A 14,689-nucleotide genomic window follows, 5' to 3' on the forward strand; every position below is an offset into this window, starting at 1 on the left:
CTGCAAAGCATAAGCATATACATACGCCTACACCAACATATACATTTAAGCACATATATACCTGTAAGCATGCATACATAAACACATGGCTGCATACACACATGCACTCCCACACACACTGCTATCAGCTGTCAGGAAAGGCCAATCTGTAAAAGTAAGTTCACAGACAAGATTTAAAGACGTGAACAGAGTCAGCTGTTCTGATACTCATGGGGAGGCTGTTTCAAAGACAAGGAGCAAGAACTGAAAAGGCTCCATCACCCTTTGTCTTTAACCTGGACTCTGGAAAAAGAAAAAAAGCTAAACAGTGACATGACAGGGAGGAGGCTGGACAGACCTGAATTTCTTGTGGGTGATAAAACAACATACGAATTACGCAACAAAGGTACATTTACAATCGTTCTATTAACCACCCAGATATATTCAGAGCTCTTTTGTGTGCAGTCACCTGTCTGCACAGTGTGTTGAATGGCTGTTTTTGTTGCACATTTAATGAAACACAAGACAAACTACAGTTGTAGCATAACACTCCTTTATTGCTTTATTTACACTTACGTGCATGGTAGCATTGTGACAAGCAATTACAACAAGTAAAAACATTTGGTTACATACAATGCATCTGTTCAGATCTCAAATTTCTAGGTGACCAGTGGAAAATATTACTTTCATAATACACAGCAACGCAAATATACATATGAATTTGATATGCTTGACTGAAAATGTGGTTATCCAGGTGCTTATTTCACAGTGGTTCAAGTTCACAGTGTGTCTGAAACCACTTTCAGGACTCATTGCTGTAAAATCAGGTAAACACAGTGCATCTGTCTTTCTCCAGCTCCTCCTAGTGGATCATCACGCACCTTTATGTGGGTTTATCATCAGATCCTGTCTGGTACAACAGGGTGAAGCATTTTCCCCTAAAACAAGAGCTGCAGTATACATGTATATCTGCATTCAACTCATCACTGCCTTGTCTGATTGAGAGCATTGCAGAGAGGTAAATCATATGTTACAGAGTCACTGCCTAATTGAGATCACAGCACAGAGCTTTGTGGAACACAGTGCCAATGAGCAACTTCCCCCCATAGGGAGCTGCTACAGAGGAGCCAATGAGCACCTGGCCGTCGTCAGCGTACACCTGAGTCACCACTGGCTCATCAGAATGAATGTTCTGGATTTTGATGACCTGAAGGAAGAATTATAACAAGGTGAATACATGTCAGACAGATTGTTTGGGTGAGCAGAAAATGGCAGATAGAGCAAAATGAACATTATTTTTTGTCTGTTCGTGTAATGCTGTCAGGCCTCTCACAGTTTAGTAACCGGTACAAGTGAAAGGACAAACCTCTGATCCAGCTGGGCTCTTGGGGTCGAACATGAAAAGTTTCCATGCATTAGGGTGACAGCCCAACCACAGGTCTCCAGTTTCAGCATCCACTTCAATGTTGTCACAGAGTGAACCCACAGCCACAGACTGGTGAGGAGTCATAGACAAGGTTATGATTATACATTCATCTCGGTGTCCTGATTACCTGAAATGACAGTTCTAGCATGACCTGATTTTGTACTTGAATTGACTTACGTAACATCAGTTGCTTTGATATTTAAAGGGACAGTTCACCCTAAAATCAAAATTACCTGTAGTGCTATTGATCAATCTAGATTGTTTTGGTGTGTGTTTCTCAGTATTTGAGATGTTGACCAAAGAGATAAGACAGATTAAGACATTTAAAAACAATTATTACACTTTTTACACTAGTGGTGTATAGCATAGCATTCGTACTCGTACTCGTACTTGTCGTACTCGTCGTACTCGTCGTCCTCCGCTTATCCGGGTCTGGGTCGCAAGGGCAGCAGCCTCAGCAAAGAAGCCCAGACAGTCCTCTCCCCAGCCACCTCCGTCAGCTCTTCCAAGGAAACCCCGAGGCGTTCCCAGGCCAGCCGGGCAATGTAATCCCTCCAGCGTGTCCTGGGGCGGCCCCGAGGTCTCCTCCCGGTTGGACATGCCCACAACACCTCCCAAGGGAGGCATCCGGGAGGCATCCTTACCAGATGCCCGAACCACCTCAACTGGCTCCTCTCGATGTGGAGGAGCAGTGGCTCTACTCCAAGTCCCTCCCGGATGTCCGAGCTCCTCACCCTATCTCTAAGGCTGAGCCCAGCCACCCTGCGGAGGAAACTCATTTCGGCCACTTGTACTCGCGATCTCGTTCTTTCGGTCACTACCCAGAGCTCATGACCATAGGTGAGGGTTGGAACGTAGATCGACCGGTAAATCGAGAGCTTCGCTTTCTGGCTAAGCTCCCTTTTCACCACAACGGACCGGTTAAGCGCCCGCATCACTGCTGACGCCGCCCCAATCCACCTGTCAGTCTCCCGCTCCATCCTACCCTCACTCATGAACAAGATCCCGAGATATTTAAATTCCTCCACCTGAGGCAGGCCCCCTGGTTGGGCGAACTCCCATGCCCCCTCCAGCACCCTGGTGAGGGTAAAGAGCTGGTCCACGGTTCCACGTCCGGGACGAAAACCACATTGCTCCTCCTCAATCCGAGGTTCAACTATCGACCGGACCCTCTTCTCCAGCACCCTGACATAGACCTTACTGGGCAGGCTGAGGAGTGTGATCCCCCTGTAGTTGGAACACACCCTCTGGTCCCCTTTCTTGAAGATGGGGACCGCCACCCCGGTCTGCCACTCCAAAGGCACTGCCCCTGATGTCCACGCAATGCTGCAGAGGCGCGTCAGCCAGGACAGCCCTACAACATCCAGAGCCTTGAGATATCCAGGGCGAATCTCGTCCACCCCCAGGGCTCTGCCACTGCGTAGTTGCTTCACTACCTCGGCGACTTCTGACCCAGAAATTGGATGACCCGCCCCCAAGACCCCCGGCTCTGTTTCCTCACTGGAATACGTGTTGGTGGGATTGAGGAGCTCCTCAAAGTATTCCTTCCACCGCCCGACAATGTCCCCAGTTGACATCAGCAGCTCCCCGCCCCCACTGTAAACAATGTGAGCAAGTTGTCGCCTTCCCCCCCAAGGCACCGGACGGTTTGCCAGAACCTCTTTGGAGCCGATCGATAGTCTTTCTCCATGGCCTCACCGAACTCCTCCCACGCTCGAGTTTTTGCCTCCGCGACTGCCGCTGCTGCGCTCTGCTTGGCCCGCTGGTACCCGTCAGCTGCTTCTGGAGACCCACAGACCAACCATGCCCTGTAGGCCTCCTTCTTCAGCCTGCTCCCCTCACCTCTGGTGTCCACCAACGGGTTTGGGGGTTACCGCCGCGACTGGCCCCCGTGGCCTTGCGGCCACAGCTAGCATCAGCTGCCTCGACAATGGCAGAGCGGAACAAGGCCCATTCAGACTCAGTGTCCCCCTCTGCCCTCCGGACGTGGTCGAAGCTCTCCCGGAGGTGGGAGTTGAAGATCATCTTCACAGGTTCTTCCGCCAGGCGTTCCCAGCAGACCCTCACTGCTCGTTTGGGCCTGCCAGGTCTGCGCAGCGTCCTCCCCTGCCACCTGATCCAACTCACCACCAGGTGATCAGTTGACAGCTCTGCTCCTCTCTTCACCCGAGTGTCCAGAACATATGGTCGCAGGTCAAATGATACGACTACAAAGTCAATCATTGACCTGCGACCTAGGCTGTCCTGGTGCCACGTGCACCGATGGACATCCTTATGCTCGAACATGGTGTTAGTTATGGCCAAACTGCGACCCGCACAGAAGTCCAATAACTGCACACCACACGGGTTCAGATTGGGCAGGCTGTTCCTCCCAATCACGCCCCTCCAGATCCTGCTGTCATTGCCCACGTGAGCGTTGAAGTCCCCCAGCAGAACAATGGAGTCCCCGGTCGGGGCACTGTCCAGCACCTGTCCCATGGACTCCAAAAAGGGCGGGTACTCTGAACTGCTGTTCAGCGCATAAGCGCAGAGAACAGTCAGGACCCGTTCTCCAACCCGAAGGCGCAGGGATGCAACCCTTTTGTCCACTGGGGTGAACCCCAACGTACAGGCAGAGAGTCTGGGGACTATCAGACTCTATACCTCTCACCCGGAGCAACTCCAGCAAAGGAGAAAGTCCAACCCCTCTCAAGAACTTGGGTTACAGAGCCGGAACTATGTGTCGAGGTCTAGCCGGTAGCGCTCAACCTCTTCTACAAGCTCCGGCTCCTTCCCTGCCAGAGAGATGACATTCCATGTCCCAAGAGCCAACTTCCGTAGCCGAGGATCGGACCACCAAGGCCCCCGCCTTGGTCTGCTGCCCGATCCACACTGTACCAAACCCTTCTGGATCCCTCTGCAGGTGGTGGGCCTGCAGGGAGACGAGCCCATGTAGCCGGACCCCATGGGCGAAGGCCCGGCCACCAGGCGCTTGCCCACGGGCCCCAGCCCCAAGCCAGGCTCCAGGGCGGGGCCCCGGTAACCCTCCGGGCCGGGTACACCAACTCTCTACGCCATCATGAAGGGTCTTTTGCATAGCATTCGTATCATAATAAAAGTATAAACTGTTTAAAGCTAATGAAGCATATTAATTCATCAGTGATTCTTGAATATGCTGTAAGAAATCAGTGCACTTTCATATTCAAGTCATTTTTCGTTATTTACCTTCACAGAGACTAACGCATTGTCTTCTTCCTGCTCAAGCACATGCACCTTGTGGTCAAACACATCTGCTACATATATGTGCCTATAAATATAAAAAGAATATTAAATGAAAAAATTCAGTCATTTGAAGTATGAATAGCTATATGCATAGCCCTTGCATCATTCTTACCTTCCGTCTGGTGAGATATTAATGCCATTTGCAAAGTAATACCCCTCAGAGACCACTGTCACTTCCTCAGGACTGTAGTACACAACATTAGTCCAAGGCTGAGCCAGAAGAAACTCCAAATAATTAAGGATTTCATGGGTAAAGTAGTGATCATTGGTGGCATAGAAGCTATCCACTCCCACTGCAACAAGATCGTTTATACTGGAAATAAAAATCAGAAGTGAGAAAATATAGCTGCAGACCGGCTACATCTCAAGTGCAGTTCATGGTAGGCACACGTATTAATCTGTCACCACACTGTACCTGTGAAGAAGTTCATGTTTTATGGTTTTCAGGTGCTCCAGGGAGTGGTCATCCTCAACATATTTGAACAGCTCTACTTGGCTTTTGTGTTCAGGGTGATTGACGACAAACAGGTACACTGTGTCATCTGATGGAAAACAAGGAAAGCATTGTTAATACTGGCAACCAGATTAAAAAGTGTGTGTGGGTGTCTGTGAAAGTAGAGGGACACGCATGACTTCAAATAATCATCTGTGTCATATGCTCATGAGCATGAGACAGATGCAGGGTCACAGTGATATTAGTCTCGCTCACCAGACCTTTCTCAAGAAAAGAAAGGTCTGGCTGGGCCGACTGTCACTTTGAGATTGGAGAAAAAAACGCCCCGGCTGCTTGTACTTCTTTCAACCAATCACAATCGTTCTGGGCGGTGCCACAGCAACGGTGCGCTTGCAAAAATATTGCCGTGGGGAAACAGGTTTTGGTGTAACATGCCCACAAAAATATCGCCTACAGGACGCGAACCATGGCAGAAAAATGGCTACATCCCCGCAAGATCAAACACCGCAAAAGTTAGTAAAGGACGTGTTGAAAACGGTTGAAAACTGCTACACAACCAGAGGTGGTAGGGCGGGACTTCAGCGGGTGGCTCGTTCCGCCCAATGAGAGGCTGATCTCTGCAGCGAACTTCCGCCCACTCAGACTACAGTGATCTTGACCTTTAACCACAAAATCTAGTCTGTTCATCACAAAGTGAAGGTTTGTGCCATATGTGCACCAAACATGAAGAAATTTCCCTAAGGAGAAATCTTGAGATACTGCGTTGATAAGAAAGAGAGAGCCAAACGAACAACCTGAAAACATACCTGACAATTCAAAAAAGGAAACGTACTGATTGTGTATATTTCTATATAGATTTCATCTGAAAAATATTGACACACCCAAGATGGTTCAAGAATCTTTGCTCGATCTATTACAAGATCGAGAAGATCGCCTGCTGTGATTAACAGCAGGCGATCACAACAGGTTTGTCCAGGTACTCAATCAATCAATCAATCAATCAATCAATCAATCAATTTTATTTATAAAGCCCAATATCACAAATCAGAATTTGCCTCACAGGGCTTTACAGGATACGACATCCCTCTGTCCTTTGGACCCTCACAGCGGATAAGGAAAAACTCCCCCAAAAAACCTCTTTAACTCTACATGTGCATATTACAAACTGTCTTCAGTAGTCATACAGTCAGCTGCACTAAATAAGAAAATATTTTTTGATTGCGAAATGCACTTGATTTTTGCAATTAGTGTATACCTGTGGATAAATGAGAATGCTGTTGTAAATCTTACCACTTGGGTCCGTGTATACGCTGATGCCATGAGGGTTGAATGACTCCAGATCAAAGTTTCTTGGCATGCGCAACTCCACTGGTTTCATCCAAGAATCTTTCAAATCGAGGGTGAAAATCTTTCCTTTTGCATCAGGGACCGGCATTCCAGGATACTTCAGACCCTTGAGACATAAAAAAACTACAGTTAATGCCATATGGTTGTTTGCGTCTGCTAACCAGTTAAGTTTACAGTTTACATCAATGTCTGTGAAAACATGGGTGCTTCACACATCAAGTATCTGACCAAATACCTCCCCTTCTGTTCCTGTGTGTTGAGTAATGACCAGAAATGTGTTGTTGCAGAACATTATGATGTCACCCTGAAGTTGACCTTTGACCTTATGGATATAAAATATCACCATTTCATTCTATTTGACATGTGTGTGAAATTTTGGAATAATGAGCATATGAATTCTTGAGTTATGGCCAAAAACAAATTTTGTGAGGTCACAATAACCTTGACCTTTGACCAGCAAAATCTATTCAGTTCATCGTTAAATCCAAGTGAACATTGTGTCGAATTTTTAAAAACTCTCTCAAGATGTTCTTGAGATATCACATTCACAGGAATAAGACAGACGAGGTCACAGTGACCTTGACCTATGTAATCCATTCACTGTGGGTCCAACTGGACGTTTGTGTAAAATCTGAAGAAAGAGATACTGCCTTCACAAGAATGCGACAGACATATGGACAACCCGAAAACATAATGCCTAGGTCTCCCATGGAAGCATAAATATACTTAAACAGGCAGAGAAACACTGCGAAGTGGGTTGGAAAAGGTCAGACAGGTCAAATTCTGAGGCATAATCCTTGTATAAGAGTTTTTTTCGCTGACCTTTATCAAAAGTTTATGCAGTTTTAAGTGGGATCAAGAATTATTTTTTTAAACTTTGGAGATTGTCAGAGGTATTAAAGCCAACATCAGTTTGAGGTTATGATGCATAACAATGATAGACCTGCAAAAATTAGTTGATGGAGAGAAATGAATAATGATTGATTAATTATTTAAGTAATTTTCATGCCAAAAATAAATAAAAATTGCCACTTATGAAAAATTCCTTCATTCCTCTGTTTTGGTCAGACAAACAAACTCCAAGAAACTGAGAGGAACATTTTTTTCTCATAATTGTATTACATTTTATAGAGTAAATTATTTACTGATTAATCAAGAAAATAACTGGCAGATCAGATTAATCAATTAGTGAAAATAACTGGTAGTTGCAGCCCTAATAAAAATTAAGTACAGCCCCAATTACAGAAAAGTTGGAATGCTGTGTAACAAATACATAAAAACAGAATGCAATGATTTGTAAATCTTTTCTGACCTATATTCAATTGAATACAGTGCATAAACAATATATTTAAATGTTCAAATTGATAAACGTTGTTTTTGTAAACATACACTCATTCTGAATTTGATGCCTGCAACACGTTCCAAAAAAGTTGTGACACAAGCATGTTTGCCACTTTGTTACATCAACCGAGGACACGAATTGTTGAAGTTTTGAAAGTGATTTTTTTCCCCATTCTTGCTTAATATACGACTTCAGTTGCTCAACAGTCCAGGGACTCTGTTGTCATATTTTGTGCTTCATAATGCACCACATATTTTCAGTGGGAGACAGGTCTAGACTGCAGGCGGGCCAGTCTAGTATCAACACTTTTTTACTAGGAAGTCACATTGTTATAACACGTGCAGAAGGTGGCTTAGCATTGTCTTGCTGGAATAAGCGAGGACGTCCCTGAAAAAGACGTCACCGGATGGCAGCATATGTTGCTCCAAAACCTGCATGTACCTTTCAGCATTCATACTGCCTTCACAGATGTGAAGTTAACTTTGATGCCATGGGCAGTAACACTCCCCCACACCATCACAGATACTGGCTTTGAACTTTGTGCTCATAACAGTCTCAATGGTCCTTTTCCTCTTTAGCCTGGAGGACATAGTGTCCATGATTTCAAAATCAATTGAAAATGTGGACTCATCAGACCACAGCACTTTGTGTCAGTCCATCTCAGATGAGCTCGGTCCAGAGAAGTCGATGGTGTTTCTGAATGAAGTTGATATATGGCTGTCACTTTGCATGGTAGAGTCTTAACTTATATCTGTGAATGCACTGATGAACAAATTTATCTACAATGATTTTCTAAAGTGTTCCTGAGCCCGTGTAGTTATATTCTTTGTATAGTCATGTCAATTTTTAATGCAGTGCTGCCTGAGAGGTCAAAGGGCATGAGCATTCAGTGCTGGTTTTCAGCATTACCCCTTACGTACAGAGATTCCTCCAGATTCTCTAGATCCTTTGACGATATTATGGATTGTAGATGGTGAAATCAATGCAACTGTGCGCTGAGAAGATGGTTTTTAAACTGCTGGAGAGTTTGCCCTGGTATTTTTGTGATTGCATGACCATCTTTGCTTGTGAAGAACTAAGCCTTTTGAGGTTGGCACTTTATACCTAGTATTAATACTATCATTTGTCACCAATCAATACTGTTTACCTGTGGAATGTTCCCAGCAGGTGTTTTTTGAGCATTTTACAACTTTCCCAGTCTTTTGTTCTGTTGTTGTAGCGTGTTGTAGGCATCAAATTCAGAATGAGTGTATATTTTACAAGTTCATTGGTTATAACATCTTTAAATATCTTGTCTTTGTAATGTATTCATCTGCATATAGGTCAAACAGGTTTACAAATCATTACATTCTGTTTTTATTTATGTTTTACACAAGAGTCCAGACTTTTCTGGAATCAGGTTTGTAAAACAGTTACTTTTCCTTTTCACATTATAGTCATGTTAGTCACACAAGTTAATGGCCCGGACAGACATTTTAAGCCATCTAGCCATAAAGGTGGTAAGATAAGGTTTTATTAACCATAAAAGCTCACTTTTCTGATTTGCACTATCGTTTACCTTTAACATACAGGCCTACATTTGGCTGCTCTGCAACTCAAATACTTACACTGCTGATAAAGGCAAGTCCGTTTCCAAGGATCGTTATGTCCTCTGAGCCATTTTCTGTAAACACAATAATGTTGCACAGTTAATTCTAATGTTTGCTAATGTTCGTCTCAAAATTTTGTGGCATTTTCTTTTGGCATTAGTCTCCTTACCCAGATTTTTCAGTTCAACACAGTTGGGGAGGTGACTCTGGACCAGCTCTCTGGTGGCCAGGGTCCTTTTCCTGCAATGGTTTCAACACAGACGTTACATCAGGTCAGCTGAGCACAATCTATCTTTGTTTTCCGTAAGAAAATTGTTTTGGTATTAACAGAACTGCTATTTACCTTAAGTTGACAATCCTCTCTCCAATCAATGCTGATAAGGCAGCTATTAAAACCGACATGAAGACCAGCTTTCCCATTTTGGAATCACGACGGGCAAGTTTTACAAACAGATTTTATACCAGACTACTAAACAACTCCTGCAGCCGAGGCATGCCAGTAGGTGCTGTTTATACAGTGTGCCACAGAGAAGGTATGCAATGCCAGGGAGGAGGCTGGACAGACCTGCATTTCTTGTGGGCGGGAAAACAAGATATGAATTACACAATCGTTCCTTTGACGTCCAGATTTGTATACAGTCATTTTGTGTGCATTCATCTGTCTTGCCACTCCTTTTTTGTTGCACATCTAATAAACCAAACACAAACTACAGTCACAGCATGACACTCCTTTATTGCTTTATTTACACCCACATTCATGGTAGCGATGTGATAAGCAATTAAAACAAGTAAAAACATTTGGTTACATACAATGCATCTGTTCAGATCTCAAATTTCCAGGTGACCAGTGGAAAATATTACTTTCACAATATTCAGCAACGCAAATATCCATATGAATTTTACATGCTTGACTGAAAATGCGGTTATCCAGGTGCTTATTTCACAGTGGTTCAAGTTCACAGTGTGTCTGAAACCACTTTCAGGACTCACTGCTGTAAAATCAGGTAAACACAGTGCATCTGTCTTTCTCCAGCTCCTCCTAGTGGATCATCACGCACCTTTATGTGAGAGCATTATCAGATCCTGTCTGGTACAACACAGTGAAGCATTTTCCCCTAAAACAAGAGCTGCAGTATCCATGTATATCTGCATTCAGCTCATCACTGCCTTGTCTGATTGAGAGCATTGCAGAGAGGTAAATCATATGTTATAGAGTCACTGCCTAATTGAGATCACAGCACAGAGCTTTGTGGAACACAGTGCCAATGAGCAACTTTCCCCCATAGGGAGCTGCTACAGAGGAGCCAGTGAGCACCTGGCCGTCGTCAGCGTACACCTGAGTCACCACTGGCTTTTGTGTTGAAGTTTTGAAAGTGATTTTTTTCCCTATTCTTGCTTGATATACAACTTCAGTTGCTCAACAGTCAAGGGACTCTGTTGTCATATTTTGTGCTTCATAATGCACCACATATTTTCAATGGGAGACAGGTCTAGACTGCAGGCGGGCCAGTCTAGTATCAACACTAGGAAGCCACATTGTTATAACATGTGCAGAAGGTGGCTTAGCATTGTCTTGCTGGAATAAGCGGAGACGTCCCTGAAAAAGACACTGTCTGGATGGCAGCATATGTTGCTCCAAAACCTGCATGTACCTTTCAGCATTCATACTGCCTTCACAGATGTGAAGTTAACTTTGATGCCATGGGCAGTAACACTCCCCCACACCATCACAGATACTGGCTTTGAACTTTGTGCTCATAACAGTCTCAATGGTCCTTTTCCTCTTTAGCCTGGAGGACATAGTGTCCATGATTTCAAAATCAATTGAAAATGTGGACTCATCAGACCACAGCACTTTGTGTCAGTCCATCTCAGATGAGCTCGGTGCAGAGAAGTCGATGGTGTTTCTGGCTGTAGTTGACATATGGCTGTCACTTTGCACGGCAGAGTCTTAACTTGCATTTGTGGATGCATTGACGAACGAGTTTATCTACAATGGTTTTCCAAAGTGTTCCTGAGCCCGTGTAGTTATATTCTTTGTATAGTCATGTCGGTTTTTAGTGCTGCCTTAGAAAACAACAAAACAGCAGCAGCACACTCAAACACTGTGCATATATCAGTTTAATGCAAGCTTTCAGTCATTGTGACCTTCTTCAGGCATACAAGACAAGTGAATGCAGCTGTACATACTTGATTGCAAAATGCCAAACACCTGTGTCAAACATGGCAAAGGCTAGAAAAGCATAAAAAGGGAATTGTAGTCCTAGATAAAGTTATTCTAATAGCTTTGGACCCAACTGTCTACTGAAAACAGGAAACACCAATACATTGAAATTATTTACAATATGTACACATAAAGTAAGAGTACAAAAACGCAATGAAGAACTAAGCCTTTTGAGGATGGCACTTTATACCTAGTAATGATACTGGACGCGTTTCCCAGATCGCTCTTAGAGGCCGTTTACACGTTGCCGGCTATTTTCATAAACGGACATTTCACCGTCTCCGTTTTCAAAAAGATCTTCGTTTACACTTACCCGTGTATCTATACACAAGAGCATGCCAAACCTGTAGGTGGCAGTGTAACGAGAAGCTCAAGCCTTCCATGTATCCATTGTCACCATAGCAACATAGGTCGCACTTTTGACACAGGCGCAAATTACGGCGCATACTGTGACGTCGGCTGCCTATAACTCCGTTTATCTCTGTTTATCTCAGTTTACATGCAAAGTCGCAACCGGAGTTTTCCAAAATCTCCACTCTGGCCGGAGTTTTTAGAAAGACTCGTTTTCAGAGGAGAAACCTCCGTTTGCGTGTAAACGAAGGGCACAAATGAAGGAAGATGTCTCCGTTTATCAAAATCACCGTGTACGTGTAAACGGCCTCTGAGTGCTAAGAGCTTCTTAAGAACGCTCTTAAGCATCCCATGAAAGAAAAACGCATTTCCCAGATCGCTCTTTGCTTAAGAAGATCTTTCACTAAGAAGGAGTTGTAAGATCGAGCTGACCCACTCTTAACAGTCTTCTCAGTGACCAAACGCTCACAGCTCCAGCCGCAGCAGGCACGTTGATATTACACTAAGCAAGGAGATATTAAAACAGTGCGCACTGTATACATTTTGATCTTTTTTATACTTCAGATTTATATTGTTTAGCATTAATTGGTGACAGAAAAGAATGAATTTCATTCTGCAGGGAAACGTGTGTCCTTACTATGCATAAGACAATAAACACTTTGAACCTTGAATCTATATATTTTATGAAGACCCTATGTGCGCTCAAAGCTGTGGCACAAGTTACGCACCGAAATCTGGCGGAAGAAAAATAATAATAAGATGAAAAATAAGTATGAGGAATAACAAGTGTGTTCCTGTATGTGCTGTGCACACCAGGCACACAAATAAAATGAATCATCATGACTATCATTTAGCATAATTTGTCCGCACACATCCCACATCTGACAGAAACACATCCACCCTCCAAACCTGCGACATTTCACAGATATCAGGCAACTGACAGGTGTAATTGAGCTCACCTGGAACCTCATCAAGGGACGCTCCACTCGCTATTCTATATAAAGGCGTTGCCACATCACACATGTGAGATACCATGGCTGCTTTACAGCATATTCTCGCTGCTAACCAACAGCGTCACCGCGTGCGAAGCCAAACCGTATATATAAATGCATTTGTGTGTCAGCAGCCCACTTGACGTGCTGTCAGACTGGGCTGTCCAAATGAAGTACCGGCTGAGATACAACGCCTCACCAACTAGTGTATGCACACATCCGGAGGACAACCCAGTGCAATTTCGCCCTCAGCCCGGAGGTGCAGTGCCTGGCTGCGCTGCATTTTACGCAGTGGGGAGCTTCCTGGAGGTGGCGGGAGACGGCACCGGTCTCAGCAAGGCATCTGTGTTTTTTTGTTTAAATACATTTCCTCATGATTCTCTTACCAAGACTATTTCTTATTTAGTTGTAGTCTATAGTTTTCATCATGAAAATAGGTCATTAACAAATATTTATCATCTTAGTTTTTCATTAGAATTATTAGGACACACATACACACGAGCAGCAGGGAATTAGTGCGTTAGGTAGCAGCGCTGTGTGTGACTTATGCGCTGTTTAAGTGGTGGGTGATCGATTTGCCTTACATCAATTGATTTAGTTTCAGCACCGCGGTAGTGGGCAGCTCCTGTTAAGAGCTTCTTAAAGAGCGATCGTAAGAGTGATCCTAAGAAGGGCATGAGGAACGCATCTGGGAAACACTCATATCTTAGCGACCCTTCTTACCAAAGACGTTCTTAACTGTGCTCTTAAGATCGCTCTTAACTGGGAAACGCGGCCACTATCATTTGTTACCAATCAACCTGTTTACCTGTGGAATGTTCACAGCAGGTGTTTTTTGAGCATTCCACAACTTTCCCAGTCTTTTGTTGTAGCGTGCTGTAGGCATCAAATTCAGAATGAGTGTATATTTTACAAGTTCACTGGTGTTAACATCTTTAAATATCTTGTCTTTGTAATGTATTCATCTGCATATAGGTCAAACAGATTTACAAATCATTACATTGTTTTTATTTGTTTTACACAAGGGTCCAGACTTTTCTGGAATCAGGTTTGTAAAACAGTTACTTCTGATTTGCACTCTTGTTTGCCTTTAACATACAGGCCTACATTTGGCTGCTCTGCAACTCAGATACTTACACTGCTGATAAAGGCAAGTCCGTTTCCAAGGATCGTTATGTCCTCTGAGCCATTTTCTGTAAACACAATAATGTTGCACAGTTAATTCTAATGTTTGCTAATGTTCGTCTCAAAATTTTGTGGCATTTTCTTTTGGCATTAGTCTCCTTACCCAGATTTTTCAGTTCAACACAGTTGGGGAGGTGACTCTGGACCAGCTCTCTGGTGGCCAGGGTCCTTTTCCTGCATTGTTTTCAACACAGACGTTACATCAGGTCAGCTGAGCACAATCTATCTTTGTTTTCCGTAAGAAAATTGTTTTGGTATTAACAGAATTGCTATTTACCTTAAGTTGACAATCCTCTCTCCAATCAGTGCTGATAAGGCAGCTATTAAAACCGACATGAAGACCAGCTTTCCCATTTTGGAATCACGACGGGCAAGTTTTACAAACAGATTTCATGCCAGACTACGGACCAACTCCTGCAGCCGAGGCATGCCAGTAGGTGCTGTTTATACAGTGTGCCACAGAGAAGGTAAGCAATGCCAGGGAGGAGGCTGGACAGACCTGCATTTCTTGTGGGCGGGAAAACAAGATATGAATTACA

General features: G+C 44.0%; 1 protein-coding gene across 2 annotated transcripts; it reads right to left on the bottom strand.

The window, feature by feature from the left end:
- Window positions 1–515: 515 nt before the first annotated feature.
- Window positions 516–14,652, bottom strand: LOC125893264 (serum paraoxonase/arylesterase 2-like). Of its 2 annotated transcripts, XM_049583828.1 has the most exons (11): window positions 14,254–14,318; window positions 14,103–14,158; window positions 9,742–9,971; window positions 9,568–9,638; window positions 9,417–9,472; window positions 6,411–6,573; window positions 5,082–5,208; window positions 4,779–4,979; window positions 4,610–4,691; window positions 1,346–1,474; window positions 516–1,186 (listed from the first exon to the last, which is right to left on the bottom strand). In XM_049583828.1, the coding sequence occupies exons 3-11, from the start codon at window positions 9,816–9,818 to the stop codon at window positions 1,025–1,027; spliced, it is 1,068 nt and encodes a 355-aa protein (XP_049439785.1). In that variant the 5' UTR covers window positions 9,819–9,971; window positions 14,103–14,158; window positions 14,254–14,318; the 3' UTR covers window positions 516–1,024. The 2 variants fall into 2 exon arrangements, with proteins under 2 accessions (XP_049439785.1, XP_049439786.1); XM_049583829.1 differs by lacking the exons at window positions 9,417–9,472; window positions 9,568–9,638; window positions 9,742–9,971 and adding an exon at window positions 14,428–14,652 and having other exon boundaries at window positions 14,254–14,324.
- Between the last annotated feature and the right edge of the window lie 37 nt (window positions 14,653–14,689).

This window comes from Epinephelus fuscoguttatus, linkage group LG8 (genome assembly GCF_011397635.1).
Source record: "Epinephelus fuscoguttatus linkage group LG8, E.fuscoguttatus.final_Chr_v1".
NCBI classification, from domain to species: Eukaryota; Metazoa; Chordata; class Actinopteri; order Perciformes; family Serranidae; genus Epinephelus; species Epinephelus fuscoguttatus.

Bases quoted from the DNA above. Each gene is read 5' to 3' on its own strand.
- LOC125893264 (XM_049583829.1), bottom strand. From the start codon at position 14,504: ATGGGAAAGCTGGTCTTCATGTCGGTTTTAATAGCTGCCTTATCAGCA. The intron at 14,325-14,427 runs GTAAATAGCAAT...AAAACAATGCAG, and splicing joins GAGAGGATTGTCAACTTAAG to GAAAAGGACCCTGGCCACCA. The intron at 6,574-14,102 runs GTAAGTATCTGA...TTATGTCTCAAG, and splicing joins GACTTGCCTTTATCAGCAGT to GGTCTGAAGTATCCTGGAAT.